We start from the raw sequence: 25,335 nt of genomic DNA, 5'->3' as shown, positions 1-25,335 counted from the left end.
AGATGCAGTGGCTATGCCGTAGATTTGTCAAAGCGCCTCCCTTTGCGCGCAATTCCGTGATTCACAAAGACCTCAACATCCCGTCGATCAAAAGCGAGATTCGAAAATTAGCACTCGATACTGCTTCAGGTTGGAAACCCACGAAAACACACTGGCCCTTAAAAGATGCCGATCTGCAGTTCAGATCGGAGCCGGCGGACTGGTGATTCGACGCTGAAGGCCCGATGCTGCTGCAAGTCCTATTCGTTCAAATAATTTTCTGATTTAAATTTAACTGCTAAAAATGTTTAATTTATGTTTACGCCAATGTATTCAATGTAACTCTTGACTAACAATTAAACTTTGCTGTACCCTGTCATGTTTTAGATAGGAAATTCTATCCTGCTGTATGTGTAGATCAATAAAAATCGAAAAAAAAGCAATTTTAAACTGGGCTATAGGTAAAAATGATTCAGGATCATTGTGCATTGGGCCCAATGCACGTTTTTATACACATATCACTAAAACCAATAATTTAGAAAGTGCAAATCACGCAAGATCACATTGCGTATACGTACTTATAGAGTTGTGTCTGTTGTGTAAACTCTCAACTCTTTCTTATTCGAATCAATAAAATAAAATAAAACAAAGTTTATATTGTTTGGTTTTTTTTTTTTTGTTTTTTTTGGAAATTTATGATTACGTATTTATTTTGTATTTCGAGTGTCTCAAGTATTGCATCGAATGAGAGAATGAATGCATGTTTCACATATCGTCATCTTAGTCGTTTATAATTAGTTGTTTTCTTTGTTTCACTTTTAGGTTTTCAGCATTGTACATATACATATACATATGCATATACATATGTATATATGTATGTACATATGAGTATTATTGTACATATGTATGCATTTATTATGTACTATATATGTGTGTGTGGGTGTGTGGATTTTGGTATGGGTGTGGGTGTGGGTTACTGTGTGTGAGCCATGGCAGCAAATTGCACTTGAATAAGTACATAATACATACATATGTGTAAAAGTGAAAATGTGATCATCATCAATCATCAATCATCATCATCATCATCATCATTAGAGCAGTGTATTGTAGATACTTTTTATGCCTTATACAAAAAGGTTATAGAAGATCATGTTTATTACATTGTTTTTGTTTTTCTTTTTTTTGTTTTCTTTTTTTGTTAGTTTTGTTAAGTTAACTCAATATTATATATTTTAAATATACATGTATATTAATTAATTTAATGTAATGACTAAACGTGGGGAAGGAAAACAATAAATCAATTGCAATTTCGAGCAGATGATGTTAACCAAGTTGAGCAGCAACTGCCTACAAAACTGTATATAAGTATAGTATGTGTGTGTATGTGTGTGTATGTGTATGTGTGTGTGTGTGAGTGGGTGTATGTATGCTGATTTTATTTTTCATCATATTTTTTCTTTTCTTCTTTTTTTTACTATAATTTGTTCAACTTTTTTCAAATATTGACAACAACAACAACAAAAAAGGCACAATTTTGATGAAACGCTTCCTATATGTAAGTTTATCTCTGCATGTGATGAATATGATTACGAATATGCATATGACTATGAATATGATTCTGACTATAAGCATGAGCATGAGCATGAGCATGAGCATGAGATAATGTATTTATGTTAGGGGATTGAACAAATTTTGATGATCAAAAAACTCTTTGCAGTGCCTTTTATACTCATATATCTATCATATACTAAGTTTACATATACTTATGCGTCTTTTTCTTGTTTTTTTTTTTTAATTTCAATTAGTTAGTTAATAAAAAATTAGTTTTTAATTAATTGGTTTTAGTTAGTTTTGTGTTATATATTTGTTTTTTAGTTTGCTTTTGTTAAACTTTTGCATACATTTCTCTAAAGCCTCAATAATAATTGGGTCTATGTGAATTTACAAAGAATTATCACACAGGTCCACACAATATTTCGATAAATCGATAACTTTTTGTTGCCTCCCCCTTCTACCGATAAGAGCCGATTATTATGAGATTTCATTTTTCATAAGTTGGAAAATATTTGTTTGAAAGGCCCAACAAAATGTACATAATAGGAATCGGAATCTCATTGGAAAAAACAAAACAAATATTAATAGTCGTCCTGCATAATAATAATTGAATTTTCATATCCATGATCCCAATTCCATCTAGTTAATTCAATTAATTTCCGTTATATAGTTACAGGCGCCAGGTACAATTTGCTCTTTAGTTTCGAATGAAAGTTTTGTTGTGTTGTGTTCAAATGTACTCAAACTCAAACACACAAATCACTTACAATCATTCACAGCCTGCCTCCTGTGTCCTGCACTTTAACGCAATACATAATCGATGATATCCTTAGTCTCTATCATCATTCCGGATCGTAATGCATCGAATGTGCGCACTTAAAGAACATTTTTAAGGAAATACTACATATACATATATATTGCTCAATAGTTTAATGATATCCATCATTCACATTTCATTACAGATGAAAAAAGAAAATAGAAGAAAAAAATGAATAAACATATATGTATGTATAATCCGAAAACCATTTCTAATTGCTTTGCTTGCGAATTTTTTTGTTTGTATTGTTAAGTTTTCTGTAATGTAAATATATATATATATATATATATATATATATGTATGTATAATTGATTAAAAAGTTGTTCGATTTGTTTGAATTTTTATTTGTGTTTTTGTTTTTCCTTTCTTTTGTTTACCCTTTTTTGTTTTGTTTTCTCTTTTTTTTTGTTTTGTTTTTCTTGTATTACATTAAAGTTTGCTTTGATGGTTGTTTTTATCCCTTCTTGTTTTAAAGATTTAAATTATTATAATTCGCATAGGTTGGTTGTTTTTGTTTTTATGTTTTTGTTTTATGTTTTTCTTTATTTTAAATATAACAATGCTTTTGCGCGTACATGTTTTATGCATTGTTCTCGTATAATTTATATATATATATATATGAAAAAAGATGTTTCTTCACTTTTAAATAATATCAAGCTATGGAACAAAAAAAAAAGCATACATATATATATAAATATATATATAATGTGGGAAAATGTGTTAAGTAGTAGGTTAATGGAAACTGTGGCGAGAAAAAAATTACAAAAAAAAATCATAATAATAATAATAATATATATATATATATATATAAGTATATTTTAAAGTATTCTTTAAATTTTAATAAACTTTCATTGCAATGTGTGTGCGCGTTTGCTTTATAATTTATATAAATCAGCAAATACTTTTCTAATTACTTGTTTTAATTAATTTGCAATTCGATTTAATTTCTTCTCATTTTTCCTTCTCTTTAACCGCATCGGCATGTGTCTAAGTTTTATGTGTGTGTATGTGTGGGGTGGTGGGGGAGAGGTATGGAAAGGGATATGGGTATGTTGTATGGGTGAGAGAGTGTGTGTGTGTGTTGTTACTATATATATGTAATAGATTTCTTTAATCATTTGTTAATGTACAATAATTATATGTCATATTCAATCAAAAGTGACAAACAATCTCATTTCATTTATACACTTTACTCTTTTCCGTTTTCGTCTAATAAGTAAAATGACTTTAATGCACATTTCGACGAGTTATATATAAGTATACATACATACATACATATATATATATATACATATGTATAATCTTCGTATATATGTAGATGTGTTTGTGTGTGTAGTTTAAGGATAAATACATATTTGTATTTACTGTGGCTCTCCTCTGTCTATGACCCTTGCAAAAGTTGTCTTTATTTCATTTGATTGAACAAATTATAAGATCAATTCTTTACAACGTTAACTAAATCGTGTAGATGTTTAATTGAATGTCGATCCGAATAACGAATTGAATGACTCATATATGTATGTATATATGTATGTAACTCAAGCATTTTTGCAAGGGCATCAAAAAAATTCTGACCACAGCCGAAATTAATTCGACTTATCTCTTAGTTTTTTCTTCTTTGTTTTTAGTTCTGTAGATGTAACTTTACTATGTAAATTGATTTATATAGTTGTTGTTTCTTGTGTGTTGGGTTGTTTAGCTTTTTAGGCAAAGGCGAGTGGGAAAAATTACATACATCTAACAACAAATGCACCAGCGTGTGTTTCTTTTTTGTTTTGTTTTTGTTTTTACTTATCATCATCGTCCTCATTACTAAACATTGTTGTACTTAAATTTACATTTATAATTTGTATATACATATATGTGTATGTATATATATATATATATATATATATACATATGTGTATAGTTTATATGCATGCCTTTGCATATGACTCATATGTATACATATATTTTTGTATATATATGTATGTAAAAAAAAAAACATTATCGTCAACATAACTACTATAACTCTTGGCTCTCAAATATATGTATAAACATCAACATAAACAAACAACACTAGCGCTTAACGAACATTTTCCATTTTCCATGTTTGGCTTCTTTTTTTTCGTTTTTTGTTTTTTTCTTTTCCTTTTTCTGCCAAACGTATTTTTTTTTTTTTTTTTGTTTTTTGTTTTTTAGTTTTTAATTTATGGTTTTTTTGTTTTAACCAACTTTTGTTCTAACTAAAGTCTATACACCTTTCCGCTGCTTTCCGCTTAATCTTTCTGCTCGTCTCTTCATCTTTTGATCTCTCATCGGTTTTGTTTTGTGGACAATTCTAGTTTAGCTACATTAAGTTGGCTGCTGCGGCTAATTGTAGTCGGTTGTTGTGTGTGTAATGTCGTCTCAATGTCAATGTCATCAATGTTATTGTTTTATTGGTTGTCATATCAGTGCGATTGATTGATTGCTGTTTGTCCTCCTGTCGGTGTTACTCCAGTTGAAGATGCTGATGTTGCTGATCCTGCTCCTGCTCCTGCTGTTGTTGTTGTTGTTGCTGTTGCTATAGTTGTTCTCGAGACTGGTCGACAACGTACTCGAGGCGGCAGTGTCCATGTTGTTGTGGCTGTTGGTCATAGAGATTCCTTCGATGGTACCCAAATAGTTGGTCCCGATTGTGACCAAATCATTGACTTGACTTTGCTATAGATTTCCTCAATTGTATCGCCTTGAACAACGCCTGCAAAAACAACGCATAGAGTTTAATGTGAATTTCAATCTGTAATTTTATGTGAAATAAACTAACCAGTAAAGTATTCGCCAAACTCTTGTTCCATCTTAATGGCGCGCTCGTAGGTTTTCTTAGCCTGCTCCTCAGTCATGCGACGATTCATTTCCCTGAGATAAATTATAAATAGAGTGGACCGCATAGATCAAGTCAACTATATCTCTACTTACATCACCGAATCAACAGATTTGGGTTTAATAAAGACCGCCACTGGATAAAGCTGTGCCACTTGCAGCCGTTTGATGGCATTGCCAGACACATCCAATATGCAATGTTTGCCCTTTTCGGCCACCTCACGCACACTGGCCACAGAAGTGCCATACAGGTTATCATTGTATTGGCCAGCTTCAATGAACAGATGATTCTGTATATCACGTTCCATCTGCTCGCGCGAAGACACAAAATGATAGTCACGGCCATCCACCTCGTACTCACGTTTTGGACGTGTGGTGTCTGCAAATTTGAAGAGTCGTTTTAGTCATTCACTTCAGTTTTCTTAATAGCTAGAGGTAATACTTACGTGGCACACAGGATCCAAATTTATCTGGATACTCGGATATCAAATCATCGTTAATGCGATCCTTCAGTGGTCCCAATATTATGACGGGACGTGTATAATTGATGGACAAACGTTGCACTGCCTCATAGGATAGAACGTTTTCCTCGGAAGCTGTAAGGATTTATATAGGCAATGGGCATTAGGATATTGTGCGGGTGCAAAAAATAAATAAATAATCGACAAAATAATTATAAAAACAATAATAATAATAATAATGTAAAGATAGGTAATTAAAAATTTAAAAATAAAAATGGAATTTCAAATGATTACAAGATGAAAAAGGAAAGAAGATTTATAGTAAGAGAAAATAGTTGTTTGTTTTTGTTTTTAAACCTAAAGTTAAAGTTACTCTCTCTTTCTGGAAATAAATTGATCAATTTACCTCATTTTAATAATAATAATAATAATAAGATAAAAGTTTAAAAAGTTTTGGCGGAGAGTGGGGGGATGGAGTAGGGTAGACTTATACAGTAACTTTAACTAAACTATCTAACAAATAAAGTTAGAACAGTAATTTTTCAATTTTTACTTTTACAACAATTCAAAATCAAATTGATAAAGAAACATAATATATTTTGACCTGCCAGCTAAAATTCTTTCACCGATCGTTAACATAGATATATATAACTTGTAGTTAAAAAGGATATAGAAACAGGAATGAAATGTTTTGTCTGTTTTGTTCAAAAGATTGGCTGGCAGGCCACAGATAACGAGGCAAGAGAAGAGAGTTGGTGCTCAGATCGAAAATGAAGAGGAAAAATGGAAGAGAGGGAGAAAAAACAAGGACTAAATATGATAGTCTTTAAATAAGTATATATGTAGATATATAGTAGTGTGTGAAATAATCATATATTACATAGGTTATATGCTATTTTATATATGTAGATATATGACTAAAATATACATATTATATAAATATATAAGACAAATTTAGTTATAGAGAAAAAGAGAGCGATAGACATAGAGAGATGCTTAATATATATAGTATAGAGATAGTTATATATATAGTGGACAATCATTGACAACAAAATGCGAGCTACGAGCAACAATAATACAATATACATACACATATTAAACACACACACACACACACCCACGCACACACATTTTAAATACAATACAATGATAATTATATAAAAAATCATATCAAAAAAAAATAGAAGAAGAAAACAACAAAGACAAAACAAAATACATACACATACTAATGTCTAAAATATAAATTATTGTGATTATCATCAAAGCTTAAGCACTAGATTCAGGTCGATTGTAAAGACATATGAATTATATATGCAACGTCGACAGATAAACCAAACTTTTGTGGTCAAGTCATAGAAACATTTGGTGTTTAGTTAATTCCCTGAATGGTCCTTAGAGCATATGTATTTAAGTATGATCTGTAATTCATGTGGTTTACTCACTGTGCTGTTAGGCATCAAGTTTAGAACTTACAGATAACCAAATTATATACTACTACATACAATATTGTCATACATACACCTGTAATTCAAGTTACTCCATCGAGTTACTAACACCCTGTAACGTGATAACTAAACGACGACCCCATCTATTTATTTGAATACCTGGCTAGAGGCAGGGCCAGCTGTATAAATTGCTGTCATGGGTTACAGGGTATTAGAAGTCTCTATTTAATCACATTTTCCAAAAGGGAATTCCCTTTTTTCTTCTTCTTTCTATTACCAATGAAGCGCATATATTTTCTCAATACGTCAAAGCATGCACTTAAGACGGCTTGAGGTCAATCTCCAAAAAAAGATTGTTTCAATGGCAGCACAAAAAGGGCGAAACTCTTTCAAAAAATAAGGTAAACTTAAGCTTTATAAGCTTTTTTGCTTCATTTTGGGTTTGCAATTCGCAACTAGTTTTAGCCTTGAACGTATGAAATGGCAATTTAGCAAAGTCTGTTGATGAAAAAATTTGGTGGTTTTTTAAATAGTCTTAATCTTCTTTTAAAAAATTATCCTCGAGCCGTTTTAAATGCAAAGTTTGACTTAAATTTCAAAAACAGTCGCGTTTTAAACAGTTTCTCTCAATATACGTTATCAAATAGAATGTCATGACTTTTGTGTGTGCAATACAATAATGAATAACACTCGTGTCGTCCGACTTGTGTATAAGTCTCACTTTTTTATTTATAATTAGATAATTATTATGATTTCAATTTCGATCAAATATAATACTTATAGTACATAAACTGTATCAATTAGACAATTAAACACTATGAATTTATCATTTTTTGGGGCTTATCCTTTCCGTTTCAGTTGTCAGATTCAACGAAAATGATTTTGCGGTGTATGTCGTAACACACACACACGCGCACCACACTCACATACACACACATGCAATGCCATAAGCAAAAAAAATAAATAAAATGGCCATGGGGCGTGGTTAGGGTGGTGTGGCTTGGGAATTCTACGCAGAATGCAAAAGAAATGTATGTGTAAAACGCGTCTACAGTGAAAATCTGAAGGGTACACAGAGTGAAAGTGAAGTGAAAGTGATTGAGTAAAGGGCGGAGATAGAGAGAGAGAGTTGGAGCTGACAGCTTTAATTAAGCCACAAAACTTATAAACACAACAAAATATAATGAAACAATTTAACAAAACATTTTTGTGTATATCAATGATCAATATTTTTGAGACGAACACGCAAATTAAAGCAGATTGAGCGACTGATATCATTTTATTTCATATATTTTTCTAGGGGTATATACCTAGAAGCAAACTGAATTGATTTGAGTTGAATTGAATAGTGTATTGATTACACAGGCCGACATTATTTTTGGTGACGTTAACCTGAGAGGTGTTTTTAACTAGTTCGGGTACGCTGATTCTGACTGCATACTCAGTTTTTGTTTATCACGTCCAGATATTGTGAAATAAGGGGATCATCTAAGGTTGGAAAATAGGCACCCAAAAGTATACTATATTGTTCATGAAAAATAGCTGTTGTTTGCCAACAGTACTAATAAACAATTTGTTAGATGCATAAAATCCCTTCGAGTCCCTATAGCATACTTTTTGGTTCGAATTTTACTCATTTTGGAACCATATCCAAAGTGTATGATAATATGCATGATAACAAAGATGATGATTTTGTGTAAATTGCGTTTAAATCATACCTAATATATTAATAGGTTAAAATAATAACGTTTAGAGTATAAAAATTTGTTTAGAATATACTAGAAAGTATTGAAAATTAGGCCATTTTGAATAATTCCAAAGCGAAATCTCGACGTGATGGGCAAAAACTAAGTACAGGGCCGTGATCAGCACCCCCAAACAACTATAAAAGACCTATTGAACTTGGAACACTTTCGGCCGTTGTTATCAGTTTGGATAATTTTTAATCATTTGCCCTAACCTACACATTCTCTCATGCATTTGCTTTGAATGCAAATAGATTAGAGAAACGATAATCAGACAATGAAAAACTAAACTGAAAAAATAGGTCCAAATACACTAACTAAATCTAATGAGCACACAGCTCTCGGTGAAATCATAATCATGGAAAAAGTTTAAAAAAAAAACAATATAGAAAATGTAAGTCTTGAAAATGTATTTCGCAGAGTATTCAGACTCTGGATATAGATCATTAGAAATAAAGATTGTGTAAAATCCTAGGAAATGAATTCTTGTTTTTGGTTTTCTAAACATTTTCACAATAAATTTAATAGTAAGAGTATAACTCAAACAAAAAACAGATTAACGAGTACTCCCCAGAAATGTTGTGCATTGCTTTTTGGATGCATTTGAATGTATTCATAAGGAATACCATGAGTGTAAACAGGCAATGGAAATGACAAGTAAATAAAGAGAAAAAATCATAAAAATTTCTTCAATATTCTAATAAATAATATTTTTGGTTTGTTTTGCATTAAGCAAAATTATTCAAGTGGATATTAATGAGTAAGTGAGACAGACCGCGCGCGAGGGAGAGAGAGTGCGGGAGATATAGAAGGAGAGAGAGAGAGAGAGAGAGACAGCAAAATGAATATGAAAGAAATAGGATAACAAAAGCAAGAGATAGCCAGAGAAAAAATAATGAGAATATTTCTTGATTTTTAAATCAACTAAACAAGAAGAACTTATAGAAATATTTGTTTGCATTTTGTTTAACTTATCAATTTAAAATTTGTAATTTATAAATTTTTATTTTTTTTTTGTTTTCTTGGTTTTTTTTTAGTTGTAAAATTTATATATTTTGTTGAGAGTTAAATTTTTGTTTGTTTTTTTGTTTCTTTTCATTTGTTGTACAAAATGTTTGGTTTTTTCTATTTGTTTTGGATATTTATTTCAGTTGCTCGACTTACGATAGTCAGCATCGTTATTCTCCAAGTAGATAAGAGTTATCTGCTCCATATCGGGTAATTCCACTCTGTAGATAATTTCGCCTGCGCGTATTGCGTTTTCGTATTATCAAAGATTGTTTTTTTTTATTCGGTTTTTTGAGGATTTTTGGTAGTAGTTATAGTAGCAGAAATTGTTGTAGTAGTAGTAGTAGTAGAAGTTGGTGATGATGGTCGGGTTTCATTTTGGTGGTTGATTGATTGTTTGATCATAAGTAGAATAGAAGAATTTAGTAGTAGTAGTAACGTAGTTGTTGCATTTGTTGTAGTTGTTGTTGTTGTTGTAGTTGTTGTTGTTGTCGAGCGAGCGCATGTTTATAACAGATATATATGTATATATATATATATATATATATATATAGATGGAATCGTTTCAGTTCAATTTAACAAATTAATAAACAAATTGGTTTTTTTTTTTAGTTTTTTGTATATAAAACACAATTAATAATTTGAAAAAAAAAAAAATATTTCAAAAAAATTTTACAAAATTTCAATAAACATTGTTGTTGTTTTTTTTTTGTTGTTCGATGATATATTTTAGATATCGGTTGAATCAAACGACAAATATTCGGGAAGTTACAGATACGTTTCGTATGGCACACACAGAAAATAGTAGTAGAAGTAGTAGTAGTAGTAGATGTAGTAGTAGTAGTTGTAGAAGTAGTAGTAGTAGTAGTAGTTAGGTAGTAGTAGAACAGTTGCAGAGGTAGTAGGCAGTAGACAGACAGAGGAAGAGAGAGAGAGAAAGAAATAGAAATAGAGAGTAGAAGAGCATAGTTGAGAACGAACGAAGAATTAAACGCACACGCACACACACACGCACACACAAGGGGTTAAAGTTGATTAGAGAAAAAGAAAAACGAAGAAAAAAAAACACAGAAACGAAAAAGAAAAGAGAATCGCAATTAGTTATTAAACATAAATATATATATATATATATATATGTTTATATATCTATATATATATATAAGTATGATATTGATTACACATATGAATGTATATGTATAATACATATATAATATAGTTACATACATATGTATCTTCTCGAGTGACCTTTGTGTACGTGTGCGTGTCTGTCTGTATCTATATGTGTGTGTGTCTGTGCCTGTGTGTACCTTCATAATTGCGTGAATATGAACAGGTAAAGTCGTGAGAAAAAAAGTAGTTGAAAGCTTTGAAATAGATGATTTATTTTCGTTAAGCATAGAAGAACTTTCGATATCGAAAATATAATTAATGAGATAGTGTAGGGGCTGGTATAACAATATTTATTCAAAGGACCTGGCTTATAACATTTAATTATCAAACATATATATATGTATAGGGGAAAAGGGGGCTAATCGGCGCATGGGGCAACCCGGCGCAGTCGAATTATCTTGAAATATAATAGCACGATCCAAAAAGTGATAAGTGTCCTAAGATCGCATTTTGGTAGGCTATATTTGGATAATAAACTTAGAACTTAGTATCCGAAATTTTTGGGATTATGTAATTTTTAACCTCTAAAATCAATTTCTTTTCGCCAAGAAACGGTTTCAAAAACATTGATTAAATTTTTAATTTTGACTAAGGGTGGGGCGAAATGGCGTACAAGTAGAAATTTATATAAGGCGTTTTAAAATCATAACTATATATAAACTAGTTATTGATAAAAACAGTGCATGTGTTAGATAATTCCGACTCATAACCGATCAGAATGCTATATCATGTAGCTGCCACTATATTTTGTTTTTTTTTTTTTTTTTTTTTTTTGAAAAATCACTTTATTCTATATAAAAAACTTGTAAAACAATGATGCGCCACATTGCCCCGCGATTTTTGACAACGCCAATTTCGGGTTTATTCGAAAAAACCGCTATAGCGTTGTAACGGTAAATTATATCGAAACGTATCTTTGATCAATAGTTGGACAATGAATTAACCTTTCATTTAAGTGCTCATATGAGAGCATACGAGCTCCCGATCAGGCCGATTAGCCCCACTCTCCCCTAAGTATTAATTTTGGTCCAAAGGACTGAACCACATTTTTAGATTATTTGTGCAGTTATCTCTCCCAGTTAAAGCATTTAAAACATTTGAATAAATTACCAAGACAAAGTGAATAAAATTTCATATCTCGAAAATCAAAAAAAAATCTATTTTTTTCTATTACGCTTGTGAGTATTTAACTCAAAAGTCTTGAGTTTTGTTATTTTTTATAAGATTTGTTGTTTTTTTTTATCAGAAATCACCTGGATGAGTCTATTTTAATCCTCTGGTTGATCAAAAAGTGATTACTTTCATACTTAATTATATGAAGACACAAAAACGACTCTTCGATATGCTCAAAATCTGTTTTAAACAAAGTAAAGACTATCGACGTTAAAAATATAAAAAAAGACTCTAAAAAGAGTCAAAAGTGATCAAAAAATTACATTATTATTAGGGTTAAAGGTATCATTTTTGATCAGAAAGTTTGCTCTTTTATAATTACTTTAAGTAATGCTGGCTGGAAAGGGCCTTAGGAATTCGTCCTAGGAAAGTTTCGTTTGAAATTGCGAAGGAGGTTTTTTTATGCAAACATAAATATGAAAAAATCGGCATTTTTAAAATCGGTTGTAATAAAGAGACTAGATATATCTAACATAAGTAATATCTAGTTAAATCTATTTTTTTTTCATATAATTTTTGAATAACAATATTTGGCAGCATTCTGCGAAACTTTTTTTATTTATTGTATACTTTTAGATAAACGAATCCTCAATGATAAATATAAAATATTTTATGCAAGAAAAAATATTCAAAAATTATCTTAAAAATTCTCCAAAAAGGGGGAGAAAAAAAGGATTGGTTCGAAAATTCGGATCACTAAATTTTCCACCCTGTTTATTGGTGTTGTTCACACTTGTTTTTTTTTCGAAGTGAGATCACTTGTTCAGTTGATTACCACATTGCTCAATTGTTCAGTATGAGAATTCAGAGTTCTGATCTTACAAACGATCAAAAAAAAATAAAGAGCTGGTAAGCAAAAAAAAGAACAATTAAAATAGAACGTGTTCAGTCATTTCTGTACACTCAGTCGTCATTAACACTACTGGCATAAGAAATCAAAGGTATTTCGATCCTGATACATAATTAATTCTCACCAATTTCTTATTTTGACCAAATCATATGAAAGTTCTTGAGAACATTTACTTATTTCTGTTCATTTTATGGGGGAATTTATCTACCGAGAGAAGATTTCAATACCCTATTTTATTAAATCTCTATTGTAAATGTTTAGGTAAATAATATATATACTTTGCGGTCGAAAATACTATGTGTAATACATAGTAGTCGATTGCTATATATGTATGTCTATGATTGGTGATATGTATGCATAATGTATGTATGTACATATATATATGTATATATATATCCATAAAAATTGATTATATTGATTCATCTGGCAAACATTGAGAAACACCACAACGTGTATTTATTATATACATACATACATATACATAGAGACTATGAAAGAATATATCACAAATAAAATGTATTCTTGTGGGTTGTGGCAGTGGAGGAGGGGGAATGGGAGGGGGAAGAGATTATTGATGGCGCTCTCACCATCAACTTGTTTCATTTTGTATTACTTGCTGGATGTATGTTAATATGTATATGGTAGATAGATGTATGTATGTATGTATGTATGTTTGATGTATGTACATACAAAATGTTTTAAACTATATGTATGTATGCACTTATGTAAATATATATATATATATATATGTATATGAATAAATATTAATTAAATAGTCATTATAATTGAAACATAAAACAAAAATCATAAAAATAAATTAAACAAAACCATAAACAGAAATAGCTATACCACCGACTTATGTAGAATAACGTATAACTGAAGAGAACTGCAACGAACATATGTTCATATGTATGTACATATTAGACTATTAGATTAAACATTGTTCGGTTCCAAAATATCGTATAAAAGTCGCTTAGATGACAGGGGGCAGCTTAGATGAAAAATTCCATCAATCATTCTCTCTTTTGAATCTTCTCCAAGGACAACAAAATTCGTTGCAGTTCTCTGATTTTAGGGAAAATAAATAACTTGATCGAATAATAAGTTTGTACATGTATATCAAATAAGTGTGTGCATGTATGTATGTATGTATGTAAAGAGGATATCTATGTATGTATAGTGTATAGAGTTTAATCGATGTGTATGTATTATATGATGTATACATCGTTTGTACATTAGGTATGTACAAATGTATTTTAAATCAAGTGTAATGATGAATATGTATGTTTTTGTGTGTTGATTATTAGTAAGATTATGAATGATTGTGAATATATATACATATATATCAGAGTGTGAATATATTGTGAGTTATAGAAATTGTATATTTCAATTTGATTCTAATCAAAGAGTACATACCTCCTTCAGCATTGGCATCGTCTTGTGTGTAGCAAAGCATAAAAGCTAGAATAAATGAAAAAAAAGAGAGAGAGAAAGGAAGACAGAGAGAAAGAGAGAGAAAGAGAAATAAACGAAAAAAAGAGAATCGAAAAAAGATATACGATATTTGTTGGTCAGTTAAATAATAGTATAGTTGTGTGTGTGTTTTTGTGTATATATATAGTCAGATAGATCAGTAGTGTATATATATATTAATTTCATGTTTGATTGTAAGAATTAGTTACAGGATGATCAGGAGAAAAGACATAGAGGGAGAGAGAGAGATACAGACATTGTATGACAGAGAGAGAGAGAGAGAGAGACAGTCGGGATAGGATAGATAGATAATAAGCAATTAGTCTGATCAAAAGCAATCAAATATGATTCAGTTTTGTTTGTTCTTGTATGGATTTATCATTTATCGTTTTTATATAGCTTTTCCCAGGCACCTAAACTACATACATACATATCGTATATATATATATACGATAAACGATAACGGTTAGTACAGTGAGTTAAAATAATGAGAATAATGCGAAGAGCCGCAGCCGTAGACCATAACCGTGACACGCTGATTGAATTGATTGATGAATATACATATGTGTATGTATGTATCGATGTACATATGTATGTAAGTATGTACGAAAGTATGCACGAATATGCTCTAATACAAGAAGCCATACATCTTATACACCAATATAGAACCCGCCGAGCTTACACAAATGTCATATACAAATATATATATATATATATATATAATATAGTTAGTGAGAGATATTGAATAGATATAGTATTACACACAGATCTCGTTTTCTTAGGGACGAGGGGCGGGGTAAACTTACGTTGCGGTTCAGTTGACGCCTGATTGTTGTTAACATTATTAATGTCAATTTCGCTGGTGCTGCTTATAACTCCATTGACTAAAAACCCACACAAGGACAATCACAAATCGGTGTATATATGTGTGTGTGTGTGTGATTGGGGGGTTCGATGATATTGTATGATTATGTTTTTCGGGGCGAGGAATAACATCACATATGGAAATAAAATAAAAAATAAACAGAAACCAATACAATAAAAACAATGTATATAATATAATAAAATGTATGCATTAAATTAACAAAAGAAAAAAACTCAATTCGGTATTGATCGAATTTAATTAAAGGATTTAAAAGGGGAAAAAAAAACAAATGGGGGAAAACACACACAGACACACAAACCAAATGACACTTCAACACATTCCCAGAGACGACACAAGAAGAGGAGGAAGTGCAACTAAGTTAAATTTATTATAAAAAAAAAAAAAAAAAAAAAAAAAAAAAAAAAAACTTAAACAAAACAAAATTTTAAATTTTTGATTTCAACAAGATTTTTTTTTGTTTTGTTTTATTGATAAACTCTGTATTAAATAAATCATAAAACTTATATTTTGGTTTTTTTTTTTATAACATTTACGATATTCGGCTTATTGCTAGACACAAATAAAATAATCAACAATAACCAAAAATTAACTTAAGTAGGCTTTAAGACACACCTTTTGTTATTCTATATAAGGGCGGGGCAAAATTGGGAACATTTCTGTATAAATTGGGATTGACTCTCAGGTTAAGACTTTGTCTTTTGGTTTAATTAATCTAATCTCCTTATATTCTAATGAGTTTTACGTGAAAAACAAAACAAGAAAGGATAACAACTAGAGAGCAAGGATAAGCTCAAGAAAATTCAGATAATTGGCTTAGGAAATTCAAGAATATTTCAAGCGAGCATTTTGTCAGTTTGAAGATGTTCAAAAATTCACTAGACAAGCGAAAAAAGCGGGTGAAAAGGGAGTGGGGAGAGTCCCAACCCCCCTGACACCCTTCTGGATCCGTTTATAACTTGTTATATCAAAAAAATCATTAGATTAAAAAATAAAAAAAAATAAAGACGATTTAATATACATATTAACTATTATGTTGGTGTCGGTGGTTCCCTGCTTAATAAAAAATTATAGAAAAACTATTAAATAATTTAGACTACAAAAATAAATTAGAGTAAATTAAACCACAATTATCAGCCCAGATGAATATATATATCATTATAGCTGTCACACACACACACACACACAGACAGACGCACACAGACAGACGCACATATAGAATCAGAGCAGCAGCACACGCAAATTTCAATGACTTTGAGAATAAACAAAGGACATTTAGAAAGATATATATATATATAAGTCTGACAGAAGAAACTAAAATAAGTACAGACGGCACACGTTGAATTGAAGGACAAATTGCAGCAGGAAATGAACCTGTATAACCTACTTTCCTTTACGCTGTCACATTTGATTAAGAAACTTTTCGTTTTGCTTTACTTTACTTTACTTTACTTACGCTCTTGATCGCTGCCATCTTCATTCTTTTCATCGCGACTCTTCATAAATGGAAATTTACGTGAAAATGTGAAATTCTTTTTCTTACGATCCAATGTCGATTGCTGCAACGATAAAGTAGCAAATTAAATCCATTGAATGTCAATATTCCTCCCCACTCCCAACACTCACCTTATCCATATTATTGTTTGGCGCCGCATGACCCTGGAACTTGACACTGCGATCACGTGCCCGCATTTTGCGCTCCCAACGCCTCTTTGATGGCACAATACCAATCTGTTCATCTTCATTGTCACCGAGAACACGTCGCGCTTGCCACCATTCATCATCCGAGGCATTGGTCACATGCAATATATCGCCATGCTTGAAGGGCAGACCTCGCGATGGTAGTCCATCATCACGATTCGGATCGTAGTCGAATAGGGCGCGCACATATAGCGATCGTTTCTGTGTGGTGCGTAACAATGTGCCCGAACCACTGCCAGCTCCTAAAGCGGCTTGCTGCTTAAGCTCCTGTATGCGTGCTTCAAATCGATTGTATTCCTCGGGTCTATACTGAGCCACCAAAGTGACCACGCCACCAGATGTCTAAGCGAAAGAAGGTTTTTGTTAGTTAGTCAGTCAGAGAGACATACATTTAGTTACTTACTTTTAAGGCCTGGGCTGCCTCCTCATGCGTGGCATGCGTTAGATTGCCATTATTAACACTCAACAGCTGATCGCCACGTTTTAGTTCAGAGCCCAAATCGGCTGGACCACCAGCCAATATAAATGACACATAAATGCCCTGACCATCCTCGCCACCAACAATATTAAAGCCTAGACCTTGTGGTCCCTTCTTAATGGTAATAGTGCGGGGTTCTCTATACGATCGGAGAGAGGCAGAGTGAGAAAGACATTGTAATTATTGTTAGATTCATCTAACTCACCTTGTGATGTCCTCGGTGCTGACTGCTCGCGGTGTGCCTGGTGGCACAGCGGCCAAAACATTCGTCGATGCATATCTGGAGCCAGGCTCTATTTGCGATTTGCGAAATGGGCATTTATTATTTTATTTTATCAACCACAATATAAAATATATATAGAGAAAACACACAGAAAAAAAAAACGACATGAAAGAGAAAGCTAATTAGTAATATGTAGAATAGAATTCTAGGTAAACTTCTTCAGAGAATAGAAGAAGGACAACGACGCGTTCAGATGACTGAACAGAAACAGTTGAGACACAGCGAGAAACTCAAGAGACAGACAGAGAGAGAGAAAAGTAAACGAAATTAGAGTTAAAGAGAACAAGAACAAATGAAACACAGTGAAATAGAGACAAAAAGTAATGCATCGCTTCATGTGTTAAAAATAAAAAAAAAGAAATACGAACACAGCACAAAAAAAAAATAAAAAAACAGCCGTAACTAAATTTTAATTCAAGAAGAACTTGAGATATTTGTAGAAAGAGAGACACCACATACACACACATAAACGCACGCCCACACACACATACTCACACGCAGCGCACACACACATACCCACACAGAGAAAGAGACAGAAAAGTCTATTCATGCGTGAATTAAAGAAAATTCGCTAAACGCACACACACACACACACCAATATAATTGAATTGAAATTTGTTTGTTGTAAAAAAAGAAAGAAAATGCTTTCTTGATGAATAGATATAGATAATAGATATAGTACATCAATAGCACGAAATGAGCAGCTTTAGCCTAGACGGCGGCGGCGGACTGAAAGGACAACAACTGTGCAAGCGTTTTCCTACACAGCATTATGGTGGATAGTGGGTGTGGGTGTGGTTGTGGTGGTGGTGACAGTGGTTGTGGTGTTATGGGTGGGTAAATCATACTCTAGTGGCTGATAGATATAAATAGGAGGACAACAGAGGGTAACATAGAGTAGATATAAAAACATATATGTATGTATGTATATATATATATGTATATAGGTATGTATGTTTCTTTTGTGTGTGTGTGTGTGTATGTGTGTGTATATATGCATGTTCGATCGGCCACATACATATAGCAGCAATAGCATTATTTTTGTTTTCTTTTTCTATTATTGTTATTATCGTTATTATTATTTATTTTTGTTACTATTTAGGCGAGGAGAAAATGCAGGAAAAGTCGGAAGTGGTAGTGGTAGAAGGTAGAAAAGGAAAGAGTCAGAGTTAAAAATATGTAGTAATAGTTGAAATTTAATTCTCTTAAATGGTATTCCAAATTTTCAAAAAAAAAAAAAAAAAACAAAAAGTTTCTGGCATAAATGCAAAAAAAAAAAAAATCGCTTATTAAAGACAGTTTGATCCCTTCTGACACTAAAGAGTACTTCAAGTCACCTATTAATTAATGAGGAGGGTGGAAAGGGTCCAACTTTAAGGGTGGCGGGACACACTAGATAATCTCATGTCAACTTTCAACACAAAAAATATAATATGATGATAGTAGTCTAAATTATTGTCATTTGGAGCATTTAATTTAAGTTAAAAAGTTGTATATTGAAAAAAATTAACAATTTTTCCATACAACAAGTTCTCAGAAAATTTCTTAAACTTCGAGGGGCTTAAATGGTTTAGCAATTTCTATTTATAATTTCCCCACTTTATTACCACAATTGCCTTAAGTTCTTCTTCGATTTAGGTTTCAGTTTAATGTGTAATCGAAAAATATCGTAAAAACGCAAAAAAAAAAAATTGAGAAATCTAGAGTTGAAAGTTTTAATTGCCTGTTAGCTAGAAATTCTTTATGGTTACTAGTTGTCTTCTATAACTGATCAAACTGATTAGATATATCCCACAGCGATTCTAATTGACATTTTATGGCCTACTAGATAAAAACTTTATCAATTTTCAATCAAAAATCTATGCCAAAGACATTCTACAAGGACATTAATGCCAGAGAACTCTTTTTTTCCTTTTTTTTTGTTTGCCATTCATTTCTTTTTTTTTTTTTGTTTTGGGTTATTTGGTAATAAAACAAAAAACAAAAAAATTCGCTTACGGCGCGGCAGGGGTGATTGGGAGCGATTGGATTCTGCATTATTGCCAACTATGGGCGGCAATGCGATATGGGAAGAGGCTAAGGCGGAGGCGGAAGCAAAGGCAGAGGCAGAGGCGGGTGATGGTTGTATTGTTGTAGCCGTTGTTGAATTGCTGTTGTTGTTGTTGATTTTACTATTGCTGCTATAGTTGTTGCTGTTGCTCTGACTACTGTTGTTGTTGCTGCTGCTGCTGCTGTTGCTGATGTTATTAGCTAAAAGCGGCTGCAATTTGTTGCTGTTTGTGGTTAAATTGGTGGTGCTTGTTGAAATGACTGATGCTGTTGGTGTTTGTTGTTGTTGTTGTGGTGATGATTGTGGTTGTTGTTGTTGTTGCTGTGATGAATCAACAACTGTCTGTCCAACATTGTTAAGCGCACCTGTTGACTGAGAATTGGCTTGCTGCTGCACTTGACTTTGGCTCTGACTTGTCGCTAACTGGGACTGCGATTGATTCAATTGTCCACCACCTCCACCCGATTGCAATGATGCACTGGTGGTCAAATGCTGCATTTTGCCCACAATTAAAGTCACTTTATCGGTTATCGATTTCAGAGTGGCCACTGCCAGTTCATGGGTAACGTTCTCCAGATTCTTTTCACTCTGCAAAATAATGATACAAAAAAAACAGGAAAAAAATGTTCAAAATGTGAGGGAAATTGTTTTGTTTGGTTTGATTTGGTATATTGCACTTACACCATTCGTGCGTACTCCTATCAGTTTATCGCCAATCGCGAGACGACCATCCACTTGAGCAGCTCCACCATCCATTAGCTTGGTCACATAGATGCCATTATCACCGGGTATATGCTGATTACCAATGCCACCGGCTATCGAGAATCCCAATCCTTTGCCACCTTTAACCAAATCGATTTCAATGACCTTTGTTCCGGATCCACCATCTCTGACATCAGCTGCTGCTGGTGCAACTGGAGTGCTGCCAGTTCCACTAGTTCCTCCTGCTGTACCTGTTCCACGTTTTCGTTTCACATGTAACTTGACCGCATTGCCGGCTTTCTTCAGTGCATCCACAGCCGAGGCATGTGGCACATTCACCACAGATACCTCATTGACTGATATAATGATATCGTTAATACTCAGCCGACCATCGGCAGCGGCGGCACCGCCAGGTATCAGTTTTGTTATATATATGGAGGTGTCAGTGCCAATATGAGGATTGTCTGTGCCGCCAGCTATGGAGAAGCCCAGGCCAGAGTTACCGCGCTCCAATTGAATATCCTCATAGTACCAGCTATCATCGCCATTCATCTGAGAGCAGAAACAAAATATGTAACCAAAAATTATATATCGGGGGCCACAACATGTAAAATGATGTAATGAATGAGAATTGAATGCTTGGGTCGGGTCGGGTCGGTCGGGGAGACACGATAGAGAGGGAGGACAAACACGATGAAAAATGTCGAGCGGAGAGCAACTTTTTGGCAATTACATTTTCTATGTAATAGAACACACAACAATAATCTATATACCCATGTAGACAACACACAAATGTACATAAATGGAATTACGAAACAATTGGACACAGTACACAAAACGACAAACTATGGCAAAAACATCTAATTCGAAACAAACAAACAAACAATGTCAACAGATGAAACTAAAATTAGATAACCGGTTTCGATTATTGACAATAATTAAATCATTGATTAAATGTAAAAGTAATTTCAAAAGTTATAATGTCGGAGGCGTTGTTTTGCCTTTCTTCAAGTTGATTTAGTTTTCTTTTTTGACAATTTTTGTCAATTTTCATCAAAAGCCAACCGGTTACCTATAATAACAGTAGATGTTCGAAAATTAAAACAACTTGTTTTAAAAAACTCCTTAAAGGTGCCAAAGGATTGACTTTTGTCATTTGCCATGAAAATACAAATCATTGTACAAAATAATTCCTAACACTATATAATATCTCAGCTAAAAACACATATATTAAGTCTAAACTCTGAAATGTATATATGTTTAGCTAGCTTTAAGTTAAATATTACATTTAAGCGTTGAAAAAATCAAAACATTTCAATTTGTTTTTTATTCTTATATTTTTCTTATTAAATTTGACTTTTACTTATTTTAATATCTAAATTTATTTTTTTATTGTTTACTTTTATTTAATTTAATTATTAATTCTCATTTTAAATAAATTTTTTTAAAACAATTCATTGATTAACTCAAAATTTCAAGATTTTAGTAAAGATACGCAAAAATAATGTGATTAAACAGATTTTTTAAGATTTATTAATCTGAAGATTTAATTAAACTAACTAAACTAATTTTCGAACCTCTACCGTATTTTATTGCTTCACACGTTTCACACCAATTCCCACACCTGAAACCCTTTCTTCTTACCTTTGTCGATGAAGCCTTGTGTATCTGGAAGGAAATTAAATGCATTCAATGGAAAATTGGAAGCAAAACAAAAAAAAAAAAATCAAGGGAAAATAATAATTGATTGTTTACAAAAGAAAACATTCAGTTCAGGTGCAAAGTCGGGTCCAAAAAAGTATAAACTTTGCAGGAATAAACCAACGAGTAATTGGATAGCTAGGATCTTTTATGTGACCGAGCGTTGATTCTATTGAAAGTTTCTCAATATTACATTATAGTCGGCTCTCAGTTCATGCATTTGTATCGGTTTGGGAATAACCAAGGCCACATATGTACCAGAGAACTGCATTGAGTCATAAATTTTGGAGAGTTTCTTGAGTTGAATAACCTTATCAATAATATTTGATTCTGTCTCAAGCACACTCATTGCGGATCTCTGATATGTACAATTTTTTTTATATATTTAAGAGAAATTTAAAGAAAACACAGCAAGAACAACTTCTTTATGAGCGAGCGCCTTTTTAATGTCATACTTTCTCTCGCTTGCACCCCTAAGATCAAATGGACTGGGACACTTTTTCGTACATTCTAGCCGGTTGATAATACAACTTACATTAGGTACAGACATTCTGTATGTCGTAATTAAAAGAAGAGAAGAAAGAACAAAAAAAATAAGCATGTCAATGACAAATAACCAACTTGAAGGCGGCTCATCTCATGATAGCCAATTAGCAGCATCGTCTCGCCCAAATTCGAACCAAATGCAGTCAAGTATTTGACGAGTTCAATTGATTAGCAGTCATGTGTAAATGAAGGGGTCGGAACGTGGAGATGGCGGTGGAGTGTAGTCAGAGAGACAGAGCGAGAGAGAGACTCTTAACGGACATCCACAAAAGGGGGGCGTGGTAGGAAAATTATCAATTAACCCCAAGACTAGATAAAAGTCAAGTACTTTTTGTTGCAATTATTTGATGTAATGTGAGTCGTTTTCGCAGACTCGATTAGTTTATCGTGAAAACATTCATTTCTAGAGAAAACATGGCCAATAGGAGAATCAGTTTCACTCACAAAATTCTCGCTTTTCCATTTCTTCGATCTAATAAAAAACTTCTAAAGAGTGTTTTTTTTTTTTTAATTTTTAGAAGAGTTTTGGGATAAATATCGAATATTTTTACACCAAAACATTGATAAAACGATTTTGAAATTTATCTCCGTGACTTTATTTACGAACTTGACTCTGTGGAGCACCAAAAAAAGGGTAAAGGGTGAGGAAACATTATCAAAACAATAATTTTTTACATAATTGCTATAAACTGAATTATTGTTTTCCCCCCATTTTTTAATAGCTAATTTGGACGATAAAAACGCTTTTAGTCGGTTAAAAAGTAAAGTTATTTGCGGCAAAGGTAAAGTCCGTAACTCTGAACAAATTTCCACATTCGTTCAAGAATAGCCTTCATTTTTGAAATGTATTCAATGTTCAGGACTAGAATTTTATCCATGCTGGAATCTAAAGCCTTCAGAAAGTTTATTTTCCGACGATCCTGCATCGAATTATCCTTGCATGACCAGCAGCATGACTTTTTTGGGCTTTTTGGGCTAACTATCACATCCCCGTTCTCCTTTCTCTTTCTCTCTCTCTCTCTCTCTCTCTTTCTCTCAGTGTAAGCCTAAAGTTTGAAAATTCCATTTAATTGCAGTGACGCACAAACAAATGTCCCCCCAAAAAAAAGTGAGTGAGTGAGTATTACATCACAATATTATCTAGCTAAAACAATGCATATGCCGAGCGATAAAAAGGTTTACCCACCCACTAACAACCCGCCTAACAAACCAGCTAGAATGACTTTGTATTTAAAATGACAAAAATAGTAGGAAGAGAAAACTTCCCACTACATCATAATGTTTAATGGGATTATTGATAGACTTGGGTTTCATCTCAATCTTTCTCTGACTAGTTGCGTAATTTCGTAAAAAGGTTTAAGGCCTTAATTAGTGGCTAGTGTTAGGGTGTGTCGGGGGAGGTGAGAGGACGGGGTTTAGGTTGAATCATATCAGAGGCCCCATACCATATCTTATCAGTAATAAACCGAGCAGCAATCACAACCTACATATGTATGTACAAACCTCCTAGATATATGTATATGTATTTAGTAATATGTTTTTTTAAATTATGTACCAAATTTAAACATTCTTAAAGCCATACAGTAATGCCCGTCTGACGTAACCTAGATCTCTAAACAAAAAACGGATATGGATAATGCTCAAGGTACAGATATAGACAGAGAGACAGACAGACAGACACCTGCAACGAACGATATAACACTCAAGTTTGTCCTTCAGACGCATTTCAAATGTAACCAAATAGAAGATACGTGATTTGTTTATAATTAAACACACGCAAATATATTTTCTGGGCAAGTGAGGGAACTGACGAAGAGGAAGAGGAACAAAGAGAGAGAGAGAGAGACAGAGAGAGCTAGAGCTACAGGTAGAAACAGGTGGTGATGGGGGGAATTCTCATTCGTGAGTCACGCGTCATAAGCAAACGATTTTTATTACAAGTTAAAACAATTAACTAACTGCTTTTGAGATCTAAAGCTACATAAACAATTCCTTAGCGCAGTTAATAAAGTTTAAAGCCCAATAAAAATATAGACATTTCTATTCGACCTACATTAGAATACAGAATAAATCTCAAACGAGATTTGAATACATAATTCTGATAGAAAAAACAATATGATTATAAATCATTCAGTAGTTCATCTCAAGTGAACGTTTGTTTTTAATTTACTTGGACATCCGCTGGGTTTTTATCATGCATATATATGTACTAGATATATATATAAATATATATATGTACATGGATAGATGTTGGGGGTGCTGCGTGAATAAGCAGCCTAAGGCACAGTAAGAAAAAAATATAGAATACAAAAAATGGCAACGTCAATCGTTATTCTATTTTGAGGAAAATTATGCGATCGTCGCAGTAGAATGAAAACTCATGAGGGGCATCATCATCTATCGGTCAGCCCAGTGGAGACAACAAGTGCCAAGACAGACAGATACAGATAGAGAGAGAAAAATCTGTTTGTT

At 32.6% G+C, this 25,335-nt stretch overlaps 1 protein-coding gene across 16 annotated transcripts in view; it reads right to left on the bottom strand.

Annotated features, from left to right (window-relative positions):
• Nucleotides 1–4,965: 4,965 nt before the first annotated feature.
• The window catches only part of LOC6644661 (disks large 1 tumor suppressor protein), a 38,074-nt gene continuing 17,704 nt past the window's right edge, over nucleotides 4,966–25,335 (bottom strand). For 4 of the 16 annotated variants that reach the window (XM_023177068.2, XM_023177063.2, XM_023177065.2 and 1 more), the window contains 14 exons: nucleotides 22,261–22,284; nucleotides 20,596–21,168; nucleotides 20,280–20,502; nucleotides 17,787–17,874; nucleotides 17,507–17,720; nucleotides 17,029–17,445; nucleotides 16,859–16,961; nucleotides 15,326–15,403; nucleotides 14,463–14,507; nucleotides 10,010–10,090; nucleotides 5,641–5,790; nucleotides 5,291–5,573; nucleotides 5,139–5,230; nucleotides 4,966–5,072 (listed from right to left, as the gene is read on the bottom strand). In XM_023177068.2, the coding sequence (XP_023032836.1) occupies nucleotides 4,966–5,072; nucleotides 5,139–5,230; nucleotides 5,291–5,573; nucleotides 5,641–5,790; nucleotides 10,010–10,090; nucleotides 14,463–14,507; nucleotides 15,326–15,403; nucleotides 16,859–16,961; nucleotides 17,029–17,445; nucleotides 17,507–17,720; nucleotides 17,787–17,874; nucleotides 20,280–20,502; nucleotides 20,596–21,168; nucleotides 22,261–22,284 (2,478 nt within the window). Of the gene's footprint in view, nucleotides 5,073–5,138; nucleotides 5,231–5,290; nucleotides 5,574–5,640; nucleotides 5,791–10,009; nucleotides 10,091–14,462; nucleotides 14,508–15,325; nucleotides 15,404–16,858; nucleotides 16,962–17,028; nucleotides 17,446–17,506; nucleotides 17,721–17,786; nucleotides 17,875–19,862; nucleotides 20,503–20,595; nucleotides 21,169–22,260; nucleotides 22,285–25,335 lie in introns of all 16 variants that reach the window. The other 12 variants (XM_015177911.3, XM_015177910.3, XM_015177913.3 and 9 more) reach the window with 10 other exon arrangements.

The sequence above is a fragment of the Drosophila willistoni genome (assembly GCF_018902025.1).
Source record: "Drosophila willistoni isolate 14030-0811.24 chromosome XL unlocalized genomic scaffold, UCI_dwil_1.1 Seg142, whole genome shotgun sequence".
NCBI classification, from domain to species: domain Eukaryota; kingdom Metazoa; phylum Arthropoda; class Insecta; order Diptera; family Drosophilidae; genus Drosophila; species Drosophila willistoni.
This window is presented reverse-complemented; position numbering and strand designations above follow the sequence as displayed.